Raw genomic sequence first — 15,795 nt, forward strand, 5'->3', positions numbered from 1 at the left:
TCGTACTTCTTTATTTTGCTCTTAGGCACCTCTTCCATTGGGGCACATAAAGCGAATGCAAGAGGTGTACAACTTGAATGCCATTAACAATTCTGAAATACGATTCAGGTACATCATTTTAACTTGTCTCTGTGGAAGAAAGTAGAAACTAGTTTAAAAGGTGGAGAAAGGGAAAGCAGAGTCTGAGACATACATGAGTTTTAAGAAATCCTTGTGAAATTTACCGCACTTGAATAAATAATTATAGTGGTCTTTGAGGAATAGTTGCAATACTGTAAGATGATAGTATTAATCTTTTTATTAGAATTTGTTCTAAGCTTCTCTTACCTTACCAAAAAAAAAAAAAAAAAAAAAAGAATTAGGAATCCTGTGGTAAATAGGCATTCTTTGGCAACTAGCCAAGTGGACTCTGATATGGGAATAGTTAGAAATCTCTAATTCTGTTATGTGGTTAATCTTTCTTAATTCTGATTTGTAGTGTGAGACATAATCTAAACCTTTTAAGACGTATGGTCTTTTTCAAGAACAAACTCCACTTCTCCAATTACTGAATTGTATATACAAGGACTTGAGATTCTCAGAATAAAGACATAAAGTGGTGTACAGCATAACTACAATGGGATTATTCATCATCACAAAAGTAATCTTCAGATATGCCTGTATATCCTGCCCTTTCCTTCTCGTTTCCTACCCCACGCCCCCTAAAAATCCACTTTCCAGATGGTTACGGCTCTGCATTCAATCGAAATGGGAGGAAGCGATTCCTTTGGCTCTAAAAATGGCGACTGAGCAAGGACGAATGAAGTTTACGCGGCCCCTATTCAAGTAAGAACCAGCTCAGACTGTGCTTTGAATTTATATCAGGAGTTGGGGGGACGCCCCCATGGGGTGGCTCAATAGGCTAAGCTTCTGACTTAATTTCGGCTCAGGTCATGATCTCAGGGTCGTTAGCTCCAGCCCCACAGCAGGCTGGGCCCTCAGCACGGAATCAGCTTAGGATTCTCTCCTTCTCCCTCTGCCCCTCCCCCCGTTAAAAAAAAAAAGGAATGGGGAAGAACAATCTTAGGTTTTTCCTGTTGCTAAAATACTTTGTAAAACACCATCTAAAAATAATATTTTTAAATTTGTTAAAGAGTATAGGTATAATTTGGGAATAGGAATGAACACTTCTAAATATTTAAAATTTGAAGTAATTTCATTAGCTTTTTTAGAAACATCATATATGGATTACCTACTATGGGCCAAATTGGTTTAGACACTGGTGAGAAGGAAATAAATAGAAAACAATCTTATGTACCCAGAAAGATCTTTAAAAGCAAGTAGGAGATAATTGGTGAGTAGGCACAGACACAAAAGGGCCTGAAGTTATTTAAAGGTAACAAGAAATGAGCCGGTAAAGCCAAACCTTTTTGATTCAAATGCTGCAATGAGTTGAAAGGCTAAGTTGCTTGATGTATAATAAAGCAATACTTGGTAGAGGAGAAACAAGTTGTATCTTGGCTGCAGGATAGAATTTAAGAATATCTTGAAGTTATTTTGACTATGGATTTGGCAGGAATTCTGAAAAATATAGAACCATGACATAGATAGTCGTGATTAATCTTTTCATTTACTTCACAAGTATAATAAAATTATACTTGCCAAATAAAATATTACTTAACCAAATCAGTCATTATCCATCTTTCTTCCCTCACCAGAGACCTTGCTGCCTTTGACAAATCCCATCATCAAGCCGTGCAAACCTACCAGGGGCACAAAGCAAGTATGCACCCGGTGACCGCCATGCTGGTGGGGAAAGACTTAAAAGTGGATTAAGGACCTACCAAATGCTGATTTCAGACATTTCGCTTTTTTAAACGGAAGAAATATAAAAAAGTTCAGCTCATATTGTAACTAAAAATGTTGTTTTCATTCTGGCTTTTTATTGTTTTGTCAGTGATTTTCATAAATAAAGCTGAGCTACTTCCCCCCGCTGGTGCCATATTCTTTGTTAAGTGCATTTTAACAAAGTTTAATCTTTTAAAAGTGTAAAATTTTTCATTAGTTACATATTTATTTTTCCCAGCACAATCTCAAGAGTGTCAGCATAGTATTTGCCTGGTATTTTAAGTTCTTTAATTTGAATCTGCCGCATGCCAAAAATGCAACATGGTGTGAGCTCTGCTTTTTAAATAACATGAGCACTCAGTTGGATTTGCTCACCCAGCCACATAGTGGGCATAGTATAAACGCCCTTTTCCAAAATGTATAAACGCACTCCGGGAAGCACTCTGCTCCCCACCCCCAGACTCACCTGCTGCTCCACTGGACTCATCCCGCCCTCCTGTCCATCGGGGTCAGATGACTGCCCCAAACCCCAGTACGTCCCATCAGTCCCTCAAGATACTCTGCTGTCTAACCTGATTTCATCTCCTTAATGGTCACCAAACATCCTTCACCCACCCAGAGCATACAGCACATCAGAGGCAATAATACAATGATAATACCTATTATACACACATATAATACATACTGGAAATAACAGAATGACTTGAACCAAATAAGAGAGTAACAAAGCATCCCATGAGTACAATGTAGTACCCCAGGGCACCTCTGCACGCAGTCTGGGAACCACAGTCATATTAGTTAGGATTCTTCGATTGTAAGTGACAAAACCCAAATGATTAGAAGTCAGAAAAGGGAAGGGAGGATTATTTTAAGGATACAGGGTAGGGGGGGACGCCTGGGTGGCTCAGTCGGTTAAGCGGCTGCCTTCAGCCCGGGTCATGATCCCAGGGTCCTGGGATCGAGTCCCACATCGGGCTCCTTGCTCAGCAGGGAGTCTGCTTCTCCTTTTCTCTCCCTCTGCTTGTGCTCTCTCTGTCAAATAAAATAAAATCTTAAAAAAAAAAAAGGATACAGGGTAGGGGGAGGTTGTAAGAACCTATGGACAGACAGAAGAGGGCTGACACCTGGAACTGTCAAGGGAGCAATACTCTTTCTTGTCTCTCATTTCTGCTTCTCTCCAGCTTTGCTGTTGTTGTAAGTAGTTTCTATCACACGGGAAGACTGTTTCAATTCTAGATACCCAGAGGTGAGACTCCGACTCAGCTTGAGTCCACCCCTGGCCAAATAAACTTTAGCAAGAGGAATGGTGTCTTAGAGTATAAATGTGGGTGAGGGTGTCATTAAATACACAAAAAGAGTGCTAGCATTAGCTAGAAGTCTTAAAATAGGCGCAAACACCCCAGAAGTGGGGCAGGTATCAAAGAAACAGAGATTCCTGTCCATCCCCGTAATCCCGAGCTGCTCGCTTGCTCACTGTCCTTAGCAGTTCTCTCCTGGACACATCTACACCACAGTGATTCTGTTTCTCAAGGTTCTGCTCTCACTTGTCTTCCATGGCGAGAAGACCACAGGCGAGAGTTCAGCTCACATCCCTGGTATATAATCAGGTTCTAAGTGATTAAACTTCAGCAAATCCACGGACTCCAATGATGCTTTTGAAGGCTTCCCCTGCCCCATAAGCTCTCCCCGCGCTCTGGGCTAATGTCGCGTTCCTGTGATCACTGATGAGTGAACCGGGAAGTGAACCGGGGCAAGGGCCCCTGGAAGGGTGGCGGTGAAGGATGCTATGAAGAAGGTAGAGGGCAGTAGAGACACATATCACAGGTTTACCTGGGGCCAGCTCAGTGGAGTCCACATTTACACACTTCAGCTACTAAGTGTGTGATGAATGTCTTTGTCCCAGGCTGGGATATACATATAATTTCCGGGTGAACAAAGATAAGTAATTTCTATATATGGCTAAAGAAGAAATATGCTAAAGCAACCTGGGGAAGGGCCACTTAACCCAACCAAAGGGTTTAGGGAATGTCTCCTGGGGAAGAGAAGGCCTACACTGAGGCTTAGGAGATAAGAAATACTTGGCTAAGCAAAGGAAGTTGGCAGTGTGTTCCAGATGGATAAAGAGTAACAGAAGTAAAGGCATACCCTTATGGGATCTTTGGATCATCAATTTGGACAGTGAAAATAGCTGTCTCTGCTCCACAATGCCTAGGGCATGAACTTGAAATATTCAAACTCACGTCGCTGGGAGGTGGTATCACCTGGAGGCTCCTTCCCTCACATGTCTGATGTCTGTCCTGAGATTATGCAAAAGCTGGGCTCAGCTGAGACTGGCAACTGGAGTGCCCAGGTAATTTGGGTTTTCTCACAGCACAGTGGATACTTGGGACTTCTTATTAGTCTTCTTTGTAAGTGCAAACATCACCAGAGTAGCACCATGAAGGCAGAGAATGTATCTCATTTTATTCCCAGCACCTAGCATAGTGCTTGGGATAGAACACTATCTCAATAGCATTTGAGAAATATTTGTTGGCTGCGTGAATGGAGGAGGGGAGAAAGTTGTGCTTCACATCTAAGGGCCTTGGTTTTCCCAGAGAGGTAAGAGGTAAGGTTCTCCTCTGAAAATTAGAGGAGGTGGATGTTGAAAAGCAGGGTGAGTGTTTTGGAAACTTGCTGAGGGGGAGGGGCAGGTAGAAGGACAGTGCCATGATGTGCACCATCACAGAACCTTCTGCAGCAGAGGCTTCCACCAGGGTGAACACAGATAGCAGTTGGTTGTGATGACCCAGGGGTTGAATTTTACTCCATGCAGGCATAGGTTTAGGGTTATGAAAGGATTTCAAAGTAGTAAAGAACGAGTGGCCCAGGTAAGCAACTAGGACACCAGCTTCCTAGGAGAGAAAGTGAGGAAGCTGGTGGGAAATGGAGGGAAGGAGGAGCCAACCAGAGGTCAGGTCCAAGGGAAAGAGGACTGAAGGAAGGGGAGAACCGGAAGGCTGGAAAGTCATAGTCAGAAGGTGGGGTAGTAGAATTTAAGATTTCTTATGTGCATCAAATTCAGGTGGTGACAAATTCCAGAGTGCAGTCAGGATGTGGGTGACTGAAGTGCAAGTTTCAAGGAGGGGTAGTTCTTTCTTTGTATGCTTCTCAAGAAGCTGTCAGGGAAAGAGATTCTGGGTGTTCGTGTTTTCTGTGAACAACTATGTCTCTATTCCCAACACCAGTCTCAGTGGAAACACATGTCAAGATCTTTCTGTTGCAATAATCAAATCTCTAGAAACTGGCTTATTACTAAAATGCTGCTTAGTTACAACAGTGCCCACATTTCTTTGATTCCTTTTTCATGCTTTTCAGAGTTCCTTAATCTACTGGTAATGAATTGGGTGCAGGGAGCCGTTAACTGTGTTGAAGATGCTTAACTGGATTAGGGATATCCATGTACCAAGATGAAAGAAATTTAGAAAGCCATATAGGTACACAGAGCATTCGAGTGCAAATAATAGTAATCACAAACACTTCTGGAACATTCCCAACACACCATGTGCTTTACATATAGGAACTCATTTAATCCTCCCTAAAGCCCTTTGAAATAGGCACTATCATTATCTCCAGCTTAGAGATGAAGAAACTGAGACCCCAAAAAGTCCAATAACTTGCCCAGAGGTCACATAGCTCGTAAATGGCAGAGCCAGGATTGGATCCCAAGTAGATACTGCAAATACAGCAGTGAGGCAGTTTGCCTCCTCCCTTTTGAAGAAGAAACAGAGGCTAATTAATAATTTACTTGCTCAAAGCTAAAGAATGGTGGAGCTAGGTGGCTGTCTGAGCTGTTAACGTCAAGCCACAATAGCTCATCCATCCAGATGGTGACCTTTCCTTGTGAGAATGATCTCTGACTTTTGCAGTCTCCCTTGAGGGACAGCTTTAGAAAACTTTAGTGGTGGCAGGGAATAGTTGCTCAACGCCTGTTTGTGGAATAAACAAAAAAATGAACATTACCACACTCCCTGGTGTCACAGTGGACCAGAAGGTGTATTTTATAGTTGAGTAATTCCAGATAAAAACAGGAACATGGTGTTTACAAGCTGCCCTCAGTGGAGGAGAACACAGAAGCCAGGGGAGAGAAATCGGGGACCCTGAAGGAGAGGCCCCAGCAAGTGACAGCAAGCACTGGGACCCCCAGCACGGGAGAAGCCAGGCCTTGTGTGAGTGGGGCTTCACCAAGCAGCCTGCCTGCACCCCCCTCTCCTGCCCCGAGCTCGGTTGTGAAAACCCAAAGGGACACCGTCTGGCCCTCAATAAATATTTGTCCAATGTGTGGATGAGTAAAGGCAAGAGAGGGGGCGTGTTTTTTCTGGCCGACCACACCTCAGTAGTCACTCCCAGATAAAACTCTCCCTGCCCGGCGGCTGCCACGAACACAGGAGCCTGTGTCGGGACCCCCTCCGGGACAGGGAGCCATGCCCAGGTACACGGTGCACGTGCGCGGAGAATGGCTGGCCGTGCCCTGCCGGGACGCGCAGCTCACCATTGGCTGGCTGGGCCGCGAGGCCGTCAGGAGGTACATCAAGAATAAGCCAGACAACGGGGGCTTCGCCTCAGTGGACGACGTGCGCTTCCTCGTGCGCCGGTGCAAGGGCCTGGGCCTGCTGGACCATGAGGACCTGCTGGAGGTGGCCCTGGAGGACAACGAGTTCGTGGAAGTGGGTGAGTGGCCACGTCCAGGCATGCCCAGGAAGGAGGCTCGGCGGCCCTGGCCGTCCCCGGGAAGGTGGGGCTGGCTGTGCGTGAGCACGCACCTGGGAGAGGGGAGGCTTCCCATCCCCGGTTACAGCAAGGCCACGGACCCAGAAACGAACTGACTTCCTAGAATCATGCCCCTAGTAAGCCGCAAAGCCTACATTCGAGCCCAAGACTGCCTGTCTGAATCCCTTTGCCGTCCCAGCATCATTTTGAAGATCCTTCTGCCCTTCAGAAGCACCTCGGCGGACTGGAGTCCAGTGGAATAGACCTAAGGGGTTCGGATTGAAAACAAAATAAAGCTGGGGATGGGGGTGGGGGTCAGGGAGGGGGTTAGATCTTGAACTTCCGTTTAAACCCCTGCCCACACCTGGCACCTGCGTCTCTGCCTTTTGCCCTCCTCGTTCGCAAAGAAGCTAAGAGCACTTGAAAACCCCTGAGGTCGTCTTAAAGCAGCCATTTCTGTAGAAGTGAGAGGCAGTGGAAGGGCCCTTTCTTGGCTTACCAGAAATGCCGAATGTGACTCTCCCTTGCGATCCGTAAAGGAGCCTCTCTGGTATTCTCGTTTCAGTTATAGAGGGCGATGCCATGTCTCCTGACTTCATTCCATCACAACCAGAAGGAGTTTACCTGTATCCTTTCCTGCAGGCCGGATGGTCTGCTCTGGGGGCTACTTCTGCCGGGGACCGGGCTGGGGCGTTCTCACATTTCCCAGGGTTTTCCTTTACCTGGCTTCAGATACAGCAAATACCGGGAGCCTGAAAAGGTAAGCTTCAAGCCAACACTCTTTTTGTAAAGAAAATTAAGTTCCCCTTGTTTCAGGAGGGGTAAGGCCAGGAGAATTTATGAGCGAACATGTATCAGTTAGGACAGGGCTTTATCCTGCTCTATGGAGTTAGGAAAAGGCATTATGCTCATTTCTAGCTTTCTTTACTCCGCCTCCTCTTGAGCAAGCTGTCTTTTTCACTAGCACATTAATGTTTCAGAGCAGGGATAAAATCTCTTGAGTGTCAAAATTCAATTCTGCTCGAGGCTTCCCTACGCTGTTGGTGGAGCAGCCAAGCTGCTCAAGCTCATCGGGGTCCCCTTCTTTTGTGCAGTACATTGCCTTAGATGGGGAAAGTCTGACCACAGAGGATCTGGTCAACTTGGGGAAAGGACGCTACAAAATAAAGGTACGGGGGAGGGTGGGGAAGGATGTCCTCTGATCTTTTTCACTGCATATGGGAGTCTTCAACGGGCTCAGCTTTGACCGTTTTCCTAGCTCACCCCAACTGCTGAAAAGAAGGTGCAAAAATCCAGGGAAGTCATAGATAGCATCGTGAAAGAAAAAACTGGTATCCTTTTCTCTTTATGTCATACAGTTCTTTTTATTGACTTTTAAAAAGCGGCCTGCATCTAATGGTACCATGTTTGTTTTTGTTTTGTTTTTTTGTTCTAGTTGTTTATGGTATAACTACAGGTTTTGGGAAATTTGCCAGAACTGTAATTCCTGTCAATAAGCTAGAGTAAGTCTGATTCCCCCCTCCTCAGCACACATTCATATGCCACCTGACCCATCTTTCAACAAGAGAAATAATTAACATTTGCCCCAGTTTCCAAATGAGGAGGATAAAGCTCCTGTTCACTTGCATATGAGTTGGCATTGAAAACACAGGCTTGCTGGTTTCTTCCGTCGCATCACACTGCCTTATTCTGTCCCACCAAAGATTCACCTGTTCTCCCCTTCATTTCCCCAGCTGAAGGGAAACTTTCACTGGGAGGTACCTAAGAGGGGTTTTCCCTTTCTCTTCCAGAGAGCTCCAGGTCAACTTAGTACGTTCACATTCTTCAGGTAAATCATTTCAAACATTAAATGACTTCTAGATCTTGTTTGGTTTGGTGAATAAACTACGGCACAGTGTGAGGCACCCTGTAACAGCCGTGAATAGCTAGTGCCTTCTAAAAACTAGTACCAGTTCTGCCTCAGGTGGGGAAGGAAAGCAGAAATCAAACAAGACCACTTTTCAGCTGAATCTCAGAAAAGGAATGGGCCAAGTAGAGGGATGGGCTTGGGGCAGGAGCATGTATATTGCCATGCCAACAGAATGGTGCATTCAGGGAACGAAGTGAAGTGAATGTGAACTTAGGGAATGTGTTCATCAGGATGAGGTGAGATGGGAAAGTCTGTCAAGAATCCAGGCTGGGTGCTATTCTAAGGGTCTTGGGGAAGCGTTCTAGGAGGAACTGAAAAGGCAAAACTGGGGTTTCCCATTTTTCTAGAAGATGGGACTTTAAGAAGCAGAACAATCAGGAAGGAGAGCAGTCCAAATAGCTGAGTTAAGAAGAGAAAGGTGGTAGGAGACTGGACGGAACTGGAGAAAGATTTGGGAGATGGAGGTAGAAAAGACTGATTTTCTAAGAGAAAAACATCAATTCTGTTTTGCAGGTGTTGGGAAGCCACTAATCCCTGAGAGATGTCGGATGCTCTTGGCTTTAAGGATCAATGTCTTAGCCAAAGGATACAGTGGCATTTCCCTGGAGACCCTCAAGCAAGTTATCGAAGTATTTAATGGTAATGCCATGGGTCCCCAGGCTGACCCTCCGCTGAGGCTGGGCAGGTGCCACAGGGAGACTTGGTTGGTGGATGGCATAGTGAAGAACTAGCAGAGACAAGATGGCATAAAATAAAGGAGATGAATGGAAATGGGCTTGGAGGCGAGGAGGATAGCTGAGGGGGGTGAGGGCGGGGACAGAGGTGCTTACTCCTGTATATCTCCAACTCATCCATCGTCACCCTTCACTTAGTGTTTGGCATCTTTAAGTCTGGAACAAACCCCTCAAGTCTGTCCCTGAGCTCAAAGCTGGAGAGAACTTTAATTCAGTGATGCCAGATGTGGTTAGAGAAGTTGCCTCAAATCATCTGGGAAACACCATGATTCTTGGATGTCCATCCCAAAGACCATTTCAGTAGTTCTGGTTAGTGCCTAGGAATCTGAAATCTTAATGCTCCCCAGATGGTGGGATAACCAGACTTAAATAACTGAAATTTAACTTCTTGCAAAGATAGAACAGAAATGTAAAGAGGTCAAAGATTTGCTTCTGGACCAGGAAGCCATCTCATGCCAGGACACAATGCAGTTCAGCTCTTCAGAGCTTACTTCTCAGGATAGAAAAAGTCCAACATGGAGACAAGATGTGAAATGCTTGGGAGGCCACTATCCCTTCTCACAGATAAGGATGAACAGTATAGATCAGTGCAGGCTCAGGAAACTCTTTGGGGTGAACGTATATAGGAATATAGGGCACCTCTGGGTGCCCAGAGTTCTGAGAATTCCTAGGGTGAACTATGATCTGGAAGCTGGCCTGTTGATGGCACTGCTTTATCCTACCGACATTATTTAGCAGTTGGAAAACACACTGTTATTAGGAGACTGACTTTACTTTAGAAAATAGGGGACTTTTTTTTTTTTTGTAACAGAATTTCTTCCAAAACAGTACATGTCTGTTTATAAGTGGTGGTGAGGTAGCGGGCTAGGTGCCTAGGTGCCTAGGAATCTGGGCAAAAAAAGAAAAAGAGACTATGTTGCCTATAATTACCTCCTCAGAGAACCCCTGTGAATACTTTGGTGTGCCTTATCCTTCTAGAACATTTTATATTACTTTTCTGATGTAAATATTTACATGTTTCCAAACATTCTCCAATAGCTTTTTTTTTCCCCCAAATAGCTTTTAATGGCTACACACACTCTTTGGCCAAATGGAAGTCTCTTAATTCCATATTTAGATCATTTCTAACTTGTTTTTAGGAACAAGACTGTAATGAACAACAGCTAGTTCCTGATCTTTAAGATACATTATTACAATTTCTAAAAATGTCTAGGTCTGATTAGAACATGCATAGTAAATGCAGAGGGGTAGAGGACCAAGGAGGAGTAAAAAGTTAAAGGAATAGATAATCCTTATGGGGATGTGGGTTTCAAATCACCTTTCTTCCATACAGCCTGATCTGGATTTTTTCTATGTACAGTGTTCCCCCAACAACCTTCACACAGCAAATCTGAGTTATGTCCTGGCTAAAATCTGTAATGCTTTCCATTATCCTTAGGACAGAGTCTAAACTTAAAAAAAAAAAATTCCTATGATGTACCTTTCATCCTCATGACTTATTCATTCCATAAATGGAAGCCTGGATTCCTCCCAGTCCCCTTCACCCATTTTGCCCAGTGCCCCCACCTCTGTCAACCATCAACTTATTCTCTATGAGTCTTTCTGTTTTTTTGTTTTGTTTTATTTTAGATTCCACATATAAATGAAATCGCCTGGTATTTATCTCTGACTTATTTTATTTAGCGCAATACCCACTGGGTCCATTCATGTTGTCACAAATGGCAAGATCTCATTGTTTGTTATAGCTGAGTAATATTTCAGTGTGTGTGTGTGTGTGTGTGTGTGTGTGTGTGTGTGTGTGTGTGTGTGTGTGTACACAACACCTATTCCTTATCCATTCATCTATCAATGGATGCTTGGGTTGCTTTCATATCTAGGCTCTTGTAAATAATGCTATAGTAAACATAGTGGTGGTATATATCTTTTCAAATTAGTGTTTTCATTTTCTTTGGACCCAGTAGGGGAATTACTGGATCATATGCTATCTCTATTTTTAATCTTTTGAGATTGCATACTGTTTTCCACAGTGGCTGCACTAATTTGCATTCCCACCGACAGTGCACAAGGGTTCCCTTTTCTCCACTTCCTCACCAACACTTGTTTTTTCTTGAGTTTTTTATTTTAGCCATTCTGCCAGGTGTAAGGTGATATCTCATTCTGGTTTTGATTTGCATTTCCCTGATGATGAGTAATGCTGAGCATCTTTTTATGTGTCTGTTGGCTATCTGTATGTCTTCTTTGAAAAAATGTCTATTCAGGTCCTCTGCCCATTTTTTAATTGGATTATTTGGTTTTTCTGGTGTTGAGTTCTATAAGTTCTTTATGTATTTTGGATATTGACCCCTTATCAGACATATCATTTGCAAACATCTTCTCCCATTCAGTAAGTTGTCTTTTCATTTTGTTGATGATTTCCTTCGTTGTGTAAAACATTTTATTTTGGTATAGTCCCAATACTTCATTTTTGCTTTTGTTTCCCTTGCCTGAGGATCCATATCTAGAAAAATGTTGCTAAGGCCAATATCAGTAATTACTGCCTATGTTTTCTTCTAGGAGTTTTATGGTTTCAGGTCTCACATTTAGGTCTTTAGTCCATTTTGAGGTAATTTTTGTGTATGGTGTGAGAAAGTGGTCTACTTTTCCCAGCACCGTTTATTGCAAGACTGTCTTCCCCATTGTATATTCTTACCTCCTTTGTCATAGATTTATTGACCATATAGGCATAGATTTATTTCTGGGCTGTCTATTCTGTTCTATTGATCTGTGTGTCTGTTTCTATGTTAGTCTCATACTGTTTTGATCACTACACCTTTGTGGTGTATTTTGAATTCTGAGATTGTGATACCTTCAGCTTTGTTCTTTTTTCTCAAGGTTGCTTTGACCATTTGGGATTTTTTGTGGTTCCATACACATTTTAGGATTCTTTGTTTTAGTTTTGTGAAATATGCCATTGGTATTTTGATAGGGATTACACTGAAACTGTAGATGGCTTTGAGTAGTGTGGACATTTTAACAATATTAGTTCTTCCACTCCATGAGCACAAAATATACCAATTTTTTGTGTTGGCTTCAGTTTCTTTCATCAGTGTTTTATGGTTTTCAGAGTACAGGTCTTTACAGTCGAAACTTCAAGTGGCTCACAAGAGATGGCTTTTTGCTACTGGGAGGGTGTCCCTTCCTGCCCGCCCCCCCATACACCTTATTCCCCTCTGCCTTTTTTTAAATAACAGCTCAGCCAGTTCCCTTAAGCATTAGTTGTGCTTGGGAAATTGTCTTTCCCTGGGTATTTGTGCCATAGAGTGATACTAGCTCTTGCTGGGGGAGGCTGGTCTCACGGGCAAAATGAAGATAGCCAGAAGTAACAGGTGCCTCCTTCTCTCCCAGCCTCCTGCCTGCCCTACGTTCCAGAGAAAGGAACCGTTGGCGCCAGTGGGGACCTTGCCCCACTCTCTCATCTTGCTCTTGGGCTCATTGGAGAAGGGAAGATGTGGTCTCCAAAGAGTGGCTGGGCTGATGCGAAATATGTAAGACTTTAATAACAACTTCTGTGTACAGAAATTTCCCTAGGCTGGTTGCCGGCTGCACATGAATGCTTTATAGCACCGAATCCTTACGCCAGCCCCATGAGGGAGCCGCCATTATCCCTGTTTTATAGATGAATACTGAAGCTTACAAGTCAAACTGGGTAAGGCTCTTAGCTCCCATACTTTACCATCAGGCTTCTGGACTTGGTGGTCACCTTGGTGAAAAGGTACAGTGGCCGGTTGTTAATCCCAGCAATTTATTCTGCAACTAAAACTCTTCTAGAGTTTTAGTACCTATCCAGAAGGTCACACACTGCTGGGAATTTAAGGAGTTGTAAAACTAAGAGGCTCTTCCAGTGCCTCTCCAGGAGGTCGGTCACACACTGTTGTGAATTTATTGAGTTGCTGGTCTCACGGTGCAACTCCGTGGATCATAGCACTTACTATATGGCCTCTGGAGAGCTGGTTCCATTTTCCCCCAAGCTCCTACCCCAATGGCAAAGCAGAAGGGCTTGTTTTTGATAAAGCTTTAATGTTTTCCTCATCCATATCCAGATTCCATCAGAGCAGCGCAAAGAATTATTTGAAGTGTTATCTCAGGTCAATTGCTGAGAGGTCCCTCAGCGAAGGGGCAGAGGACCAAGGGGGAGAAAGAAGTTAAGGGAACAGATCACCCTTAGGGGAATATAGGTTCCAGATCACCTTTGTTCCCTACGGCCTGATCTTTATTTCTCTGTGTACAGTGTTTGCCCAGCCCCCTTCACACAGCAAATTCCAGCATGTCCTTGGCTAAAGCCTGTAATGCTTCCCATTGTCCTTAGAATTAAGTCTAAACTTAGTGTGGTTTATAAGAGTCTTGTTGGTCAAATCCCTCCCCCTTGGTTCTACAGGAACTGGAGGTTCCTTACAGCTGGAATGTGCTGTGTCAGGGACAGAGGGGCCAGCACATGCTCATTCTTCTCTTCCCCACTCACTCCTGCTCCTCCTTCTGAGAAGTCCTCGGAGAAACTTCCCCCTCTGCTCCTCTGGTTCTTTTGCCTACCCTCCAAATGTCTTTAGCCCCTCCTTTGTGCTCTTCTAGCATCTTATGTGCTCATTTTTCAGCAAACCCCACTCACTTCCTACTTCCTAGAGCACTTGACATCCTTTTACTCTGTAATTGCCCCTGAGCTAGTCTGTCTCAGTTTTTCTAGGCCAGCCCCAGGCCAACGCCCAGAAGAGTCTGGTGTGTAGCAAGTACTCCAGTTAACTTGTGAAATGAACAAAGCAAATGGTGCTGACTCTGTCTTCCTTCCTCCCTAGAGGGTTTTTAGCATAGTGACTGTTTCACTTCTTTTATTTCTGTCAGTGTTTAGATAAGAAGGATGAGGGTGGAGGACTTTCTGGTCAAGCTCTGGAGGCAGAGAATTGAGGACAGTCAGAAACTCAGCCTCAGCACAGTATAGGTGCTCATATGTGCTCAGGAAGCAGCAGGAAAAAAGTGAGTCACTAAGATGGAAGCTGAATACAAAGGACCTAGAAACCAAAATTCAGGGTTGCTTCTGTAGACACTAAGCCCCTGATTTAAGTATAAAAAATAGGTGAAACAGAAATCTGCTTTCAGACTAAAGAACAGACCTAGAGCATAGACCAGAGTAGATGAACAGAATCAATTCACGTAGGTCCAACCTTTTATGAGACAGATCTTTAGGCTTAAGGATATTTTATCGATTCCTTATGAAATCAGAAATAGGTTAGCATTTCACTGGGTACCCATTTTTATCTTTTTAATCATTCTGCAGGTCCTGGAAGCTCATGGATTGAAACCAGTTGTTTTGAAACCGAAAGAGGTAAAGAGATTCGAGGAAAATTTACTCATTTTTACAAGTCTTTATTTATAGACTATTTTCAGTCTTAATATCTGTCTCGCTGGTTTCTTAAATGTGGTTTTCATGTTTGTTAAAAGTTTGTCACTGAAGAAAGGACTCCTCCACGAGCATTCAAAAGATTCTTCATGCCACAGAGGCTTATGGGTTCTCTTACCTAAGAACTTAAACTTCAAATTGGGATCCCTAAGGATCCCTAACAGATGCTGTAGGTCAAAATCCCTCAGGGCGCTCTCAACCAAGTCTTGGACCAGAAATGTCTTAAGCTGTCTTGTCCATGATGTTGACCAGTTAAAGAAAAGCAGCATAATTAGGAGCTAAAGATTTTATATGCAGTCTATACTGGAGGTTCGTTGCTGCCTTGAGAATGGGGATACGTAACAGGTATTTCACTCGCCAGGTTTATACTAACCATTTCACACAGGATGGCACTTAATCTTCCAATGCTTACTAAGCATTCCTGCCCTGCACTTTAGAAAACATAAATAAATGTCATTCAGCTGACTGGTTAAGTCTTCTCTTATGGAAGCAAAAGATACGAAATCAGCTTGTACATGGATTACAATAAATACAGCAAAGGACTTATCTCTTCCTTTCCAAAGGGCCTGGCGCTCATCAACGGGACACAGATGATCACCTCCCTGGGCTGTGAAGCCGTGGAGCGAGCCAGTGCTATTGCGCGCCAGGCAGACATCGTGGCGGCCTTGACCCTTGAGGTGCTGAAGGGCACCACCAAAGCCTTCGATACTGGTCAGCATGGCACTTCCACCGGCTTGCTATTCAGTCAACCAGAGCTGGTTGGGTGGACTGGTCCAGGTCTTTAGACATGAGAGTGGTGGGGGTGGACGGTAGGGGAAAAAGGAAATGCCCAAATGCCTATGGCATACACAATATTGCTACAGCTTCCTCTAAGTGATGCCACATTTGATCTTGAAATGACCACATTTTATGGACGGATGCTGACTCTGGAGTTCACCCAGAATTCTGGATCACCCAGGTCTGACTCCCATCCAACTGTGAACTGTCTTAGGAATCTGTTCACAGGGTTTTAGACCTAGAGTAGGATTAAAGTTGGTCCCCATTAGAAAATTGGGAGGGAAAAACTATAGAAGTTGTAGCTTACTTGGAAAGTGGTGAATTTGAAAGACTCCCTACCATTATATGTAGGACAGAAAAACTGTCTAAAAATG

At 43.9% G+C, this 15,795-nt stretch overlaps 2 protein-coding genes and 1 long non-coding RNA gene across 5 annotated transcripts in view; 2 read left to right on the plus strand and 1 right to left on the minus strand.

Annotated features, from left to right (window-relative positions):
* Nucleotides 1-1,968, plus strand: part of LTA4H (leukotriene A4 hydrolase) — a 33,181-nt gene extending 31,213 nt beyond the window's left edge. For both annotated transcript variants that reach the window (XM_027592457.2, XM_027592458.2), the window contains 3 exons: nucleotides 26-108; nucleotides 721-825; nucleotides 1,698-1,968. In XM_027592457.2, coding sequence (XP_027448258.1) covers nucleotides 26-108; nucleotides 721-825; nucleotides 1,698-1,815 — 306 coding nt within the window. In that variant the 3' untranslated portion in view covers nucleotides 1,816-1,968. The remainder of the gene's footprint in view (nucleotides 1-25; nucleotides 109-720; nucleotides 826-1,697) is intronic.
* Nucleotides 1-7,211, minus strand: LOC113921606. The gene is made up of 3 exons (XR_003519728.1): nucleotides 7,073-7,211; nucleotides 1,406-1,560; nucleotides 1-129 (listed from the first exon to the last, which is right to left on the minus strand). It is a non-coding gene; the product is annotated as an uncharacterized LOC113921606 (long non-coding RNA).
* HAL (histidine ammonia-lyase) overlaps nucleotides 5,955-15,795 on the plus strand; it is a 26,082-nt gene continuing 16,241 nt past the window's right edge. For both annotated transcript variants that reach the window (XM_027592455.2, XM_027592456.2), the window contains exons 1-11: nucleotides 5,955-6,534; nucleotides 7,139-7,199; nucleotides 7,306-7,333; nucleotides 7,668-7,742; nucleotides 7,832-7,904; nucleotides 8,009-8,075; nucleotides 8,364-8,401; nucleotides 8,996-9,121; nucleotides 12,601-12,740; nucleotides 14,522-14,569; nucleotides 15,208-15,355. In XM_027592455.2, the coding sequence (XP_027448256.1) occupies nucleotides 6,288-6,534; nucleotides 7,139-7,199; nucleotides 7,306-7,333; nucleotides 7,668-7,742; nucleotides 7,832-7,904; nucleotides 8,009-8,075; nucleotides 8,364-8,401; nucleotides 8,996-9,121; nucleotides 12,601-12,740; nucleotides 14,522-14,569; nucleotides 15,208-15,355 (1,051 nt within the window). In that variant the 5' untranslated portion in view covers nucleotides 5,955-6,287. The remainder of the gene's footprint in view (nucleotides 6,535-7,138; nucleotides 7,200-7,305; nucleotides 7,334-7,667; nucleotides 7,743-7,831; nucleotides 7,905-8,008; nucleotides 8,076-8,363; nucleotides 8,402-8,995; nucleotides 9,122-12,600; nucleotides 12,741-14,521; nucleotides 14,570-15,207; nucleotides 15,356-15,795) is intronic.

Source organism: Zalophus californianus, chromosome 9 (assembly GCF_009762305.2).
Source record: "Zalophus californianus isolate mZalCal1 chromosome 9, mZalCal1.pri.v2, whole genome shotgun sequence".
Taxonomy (NCBI): Eukaryota; Metazoa; Chordata; class Mammalia; order Carnivora; family Otariidae; genus Zalophus; species Zalophus californianus.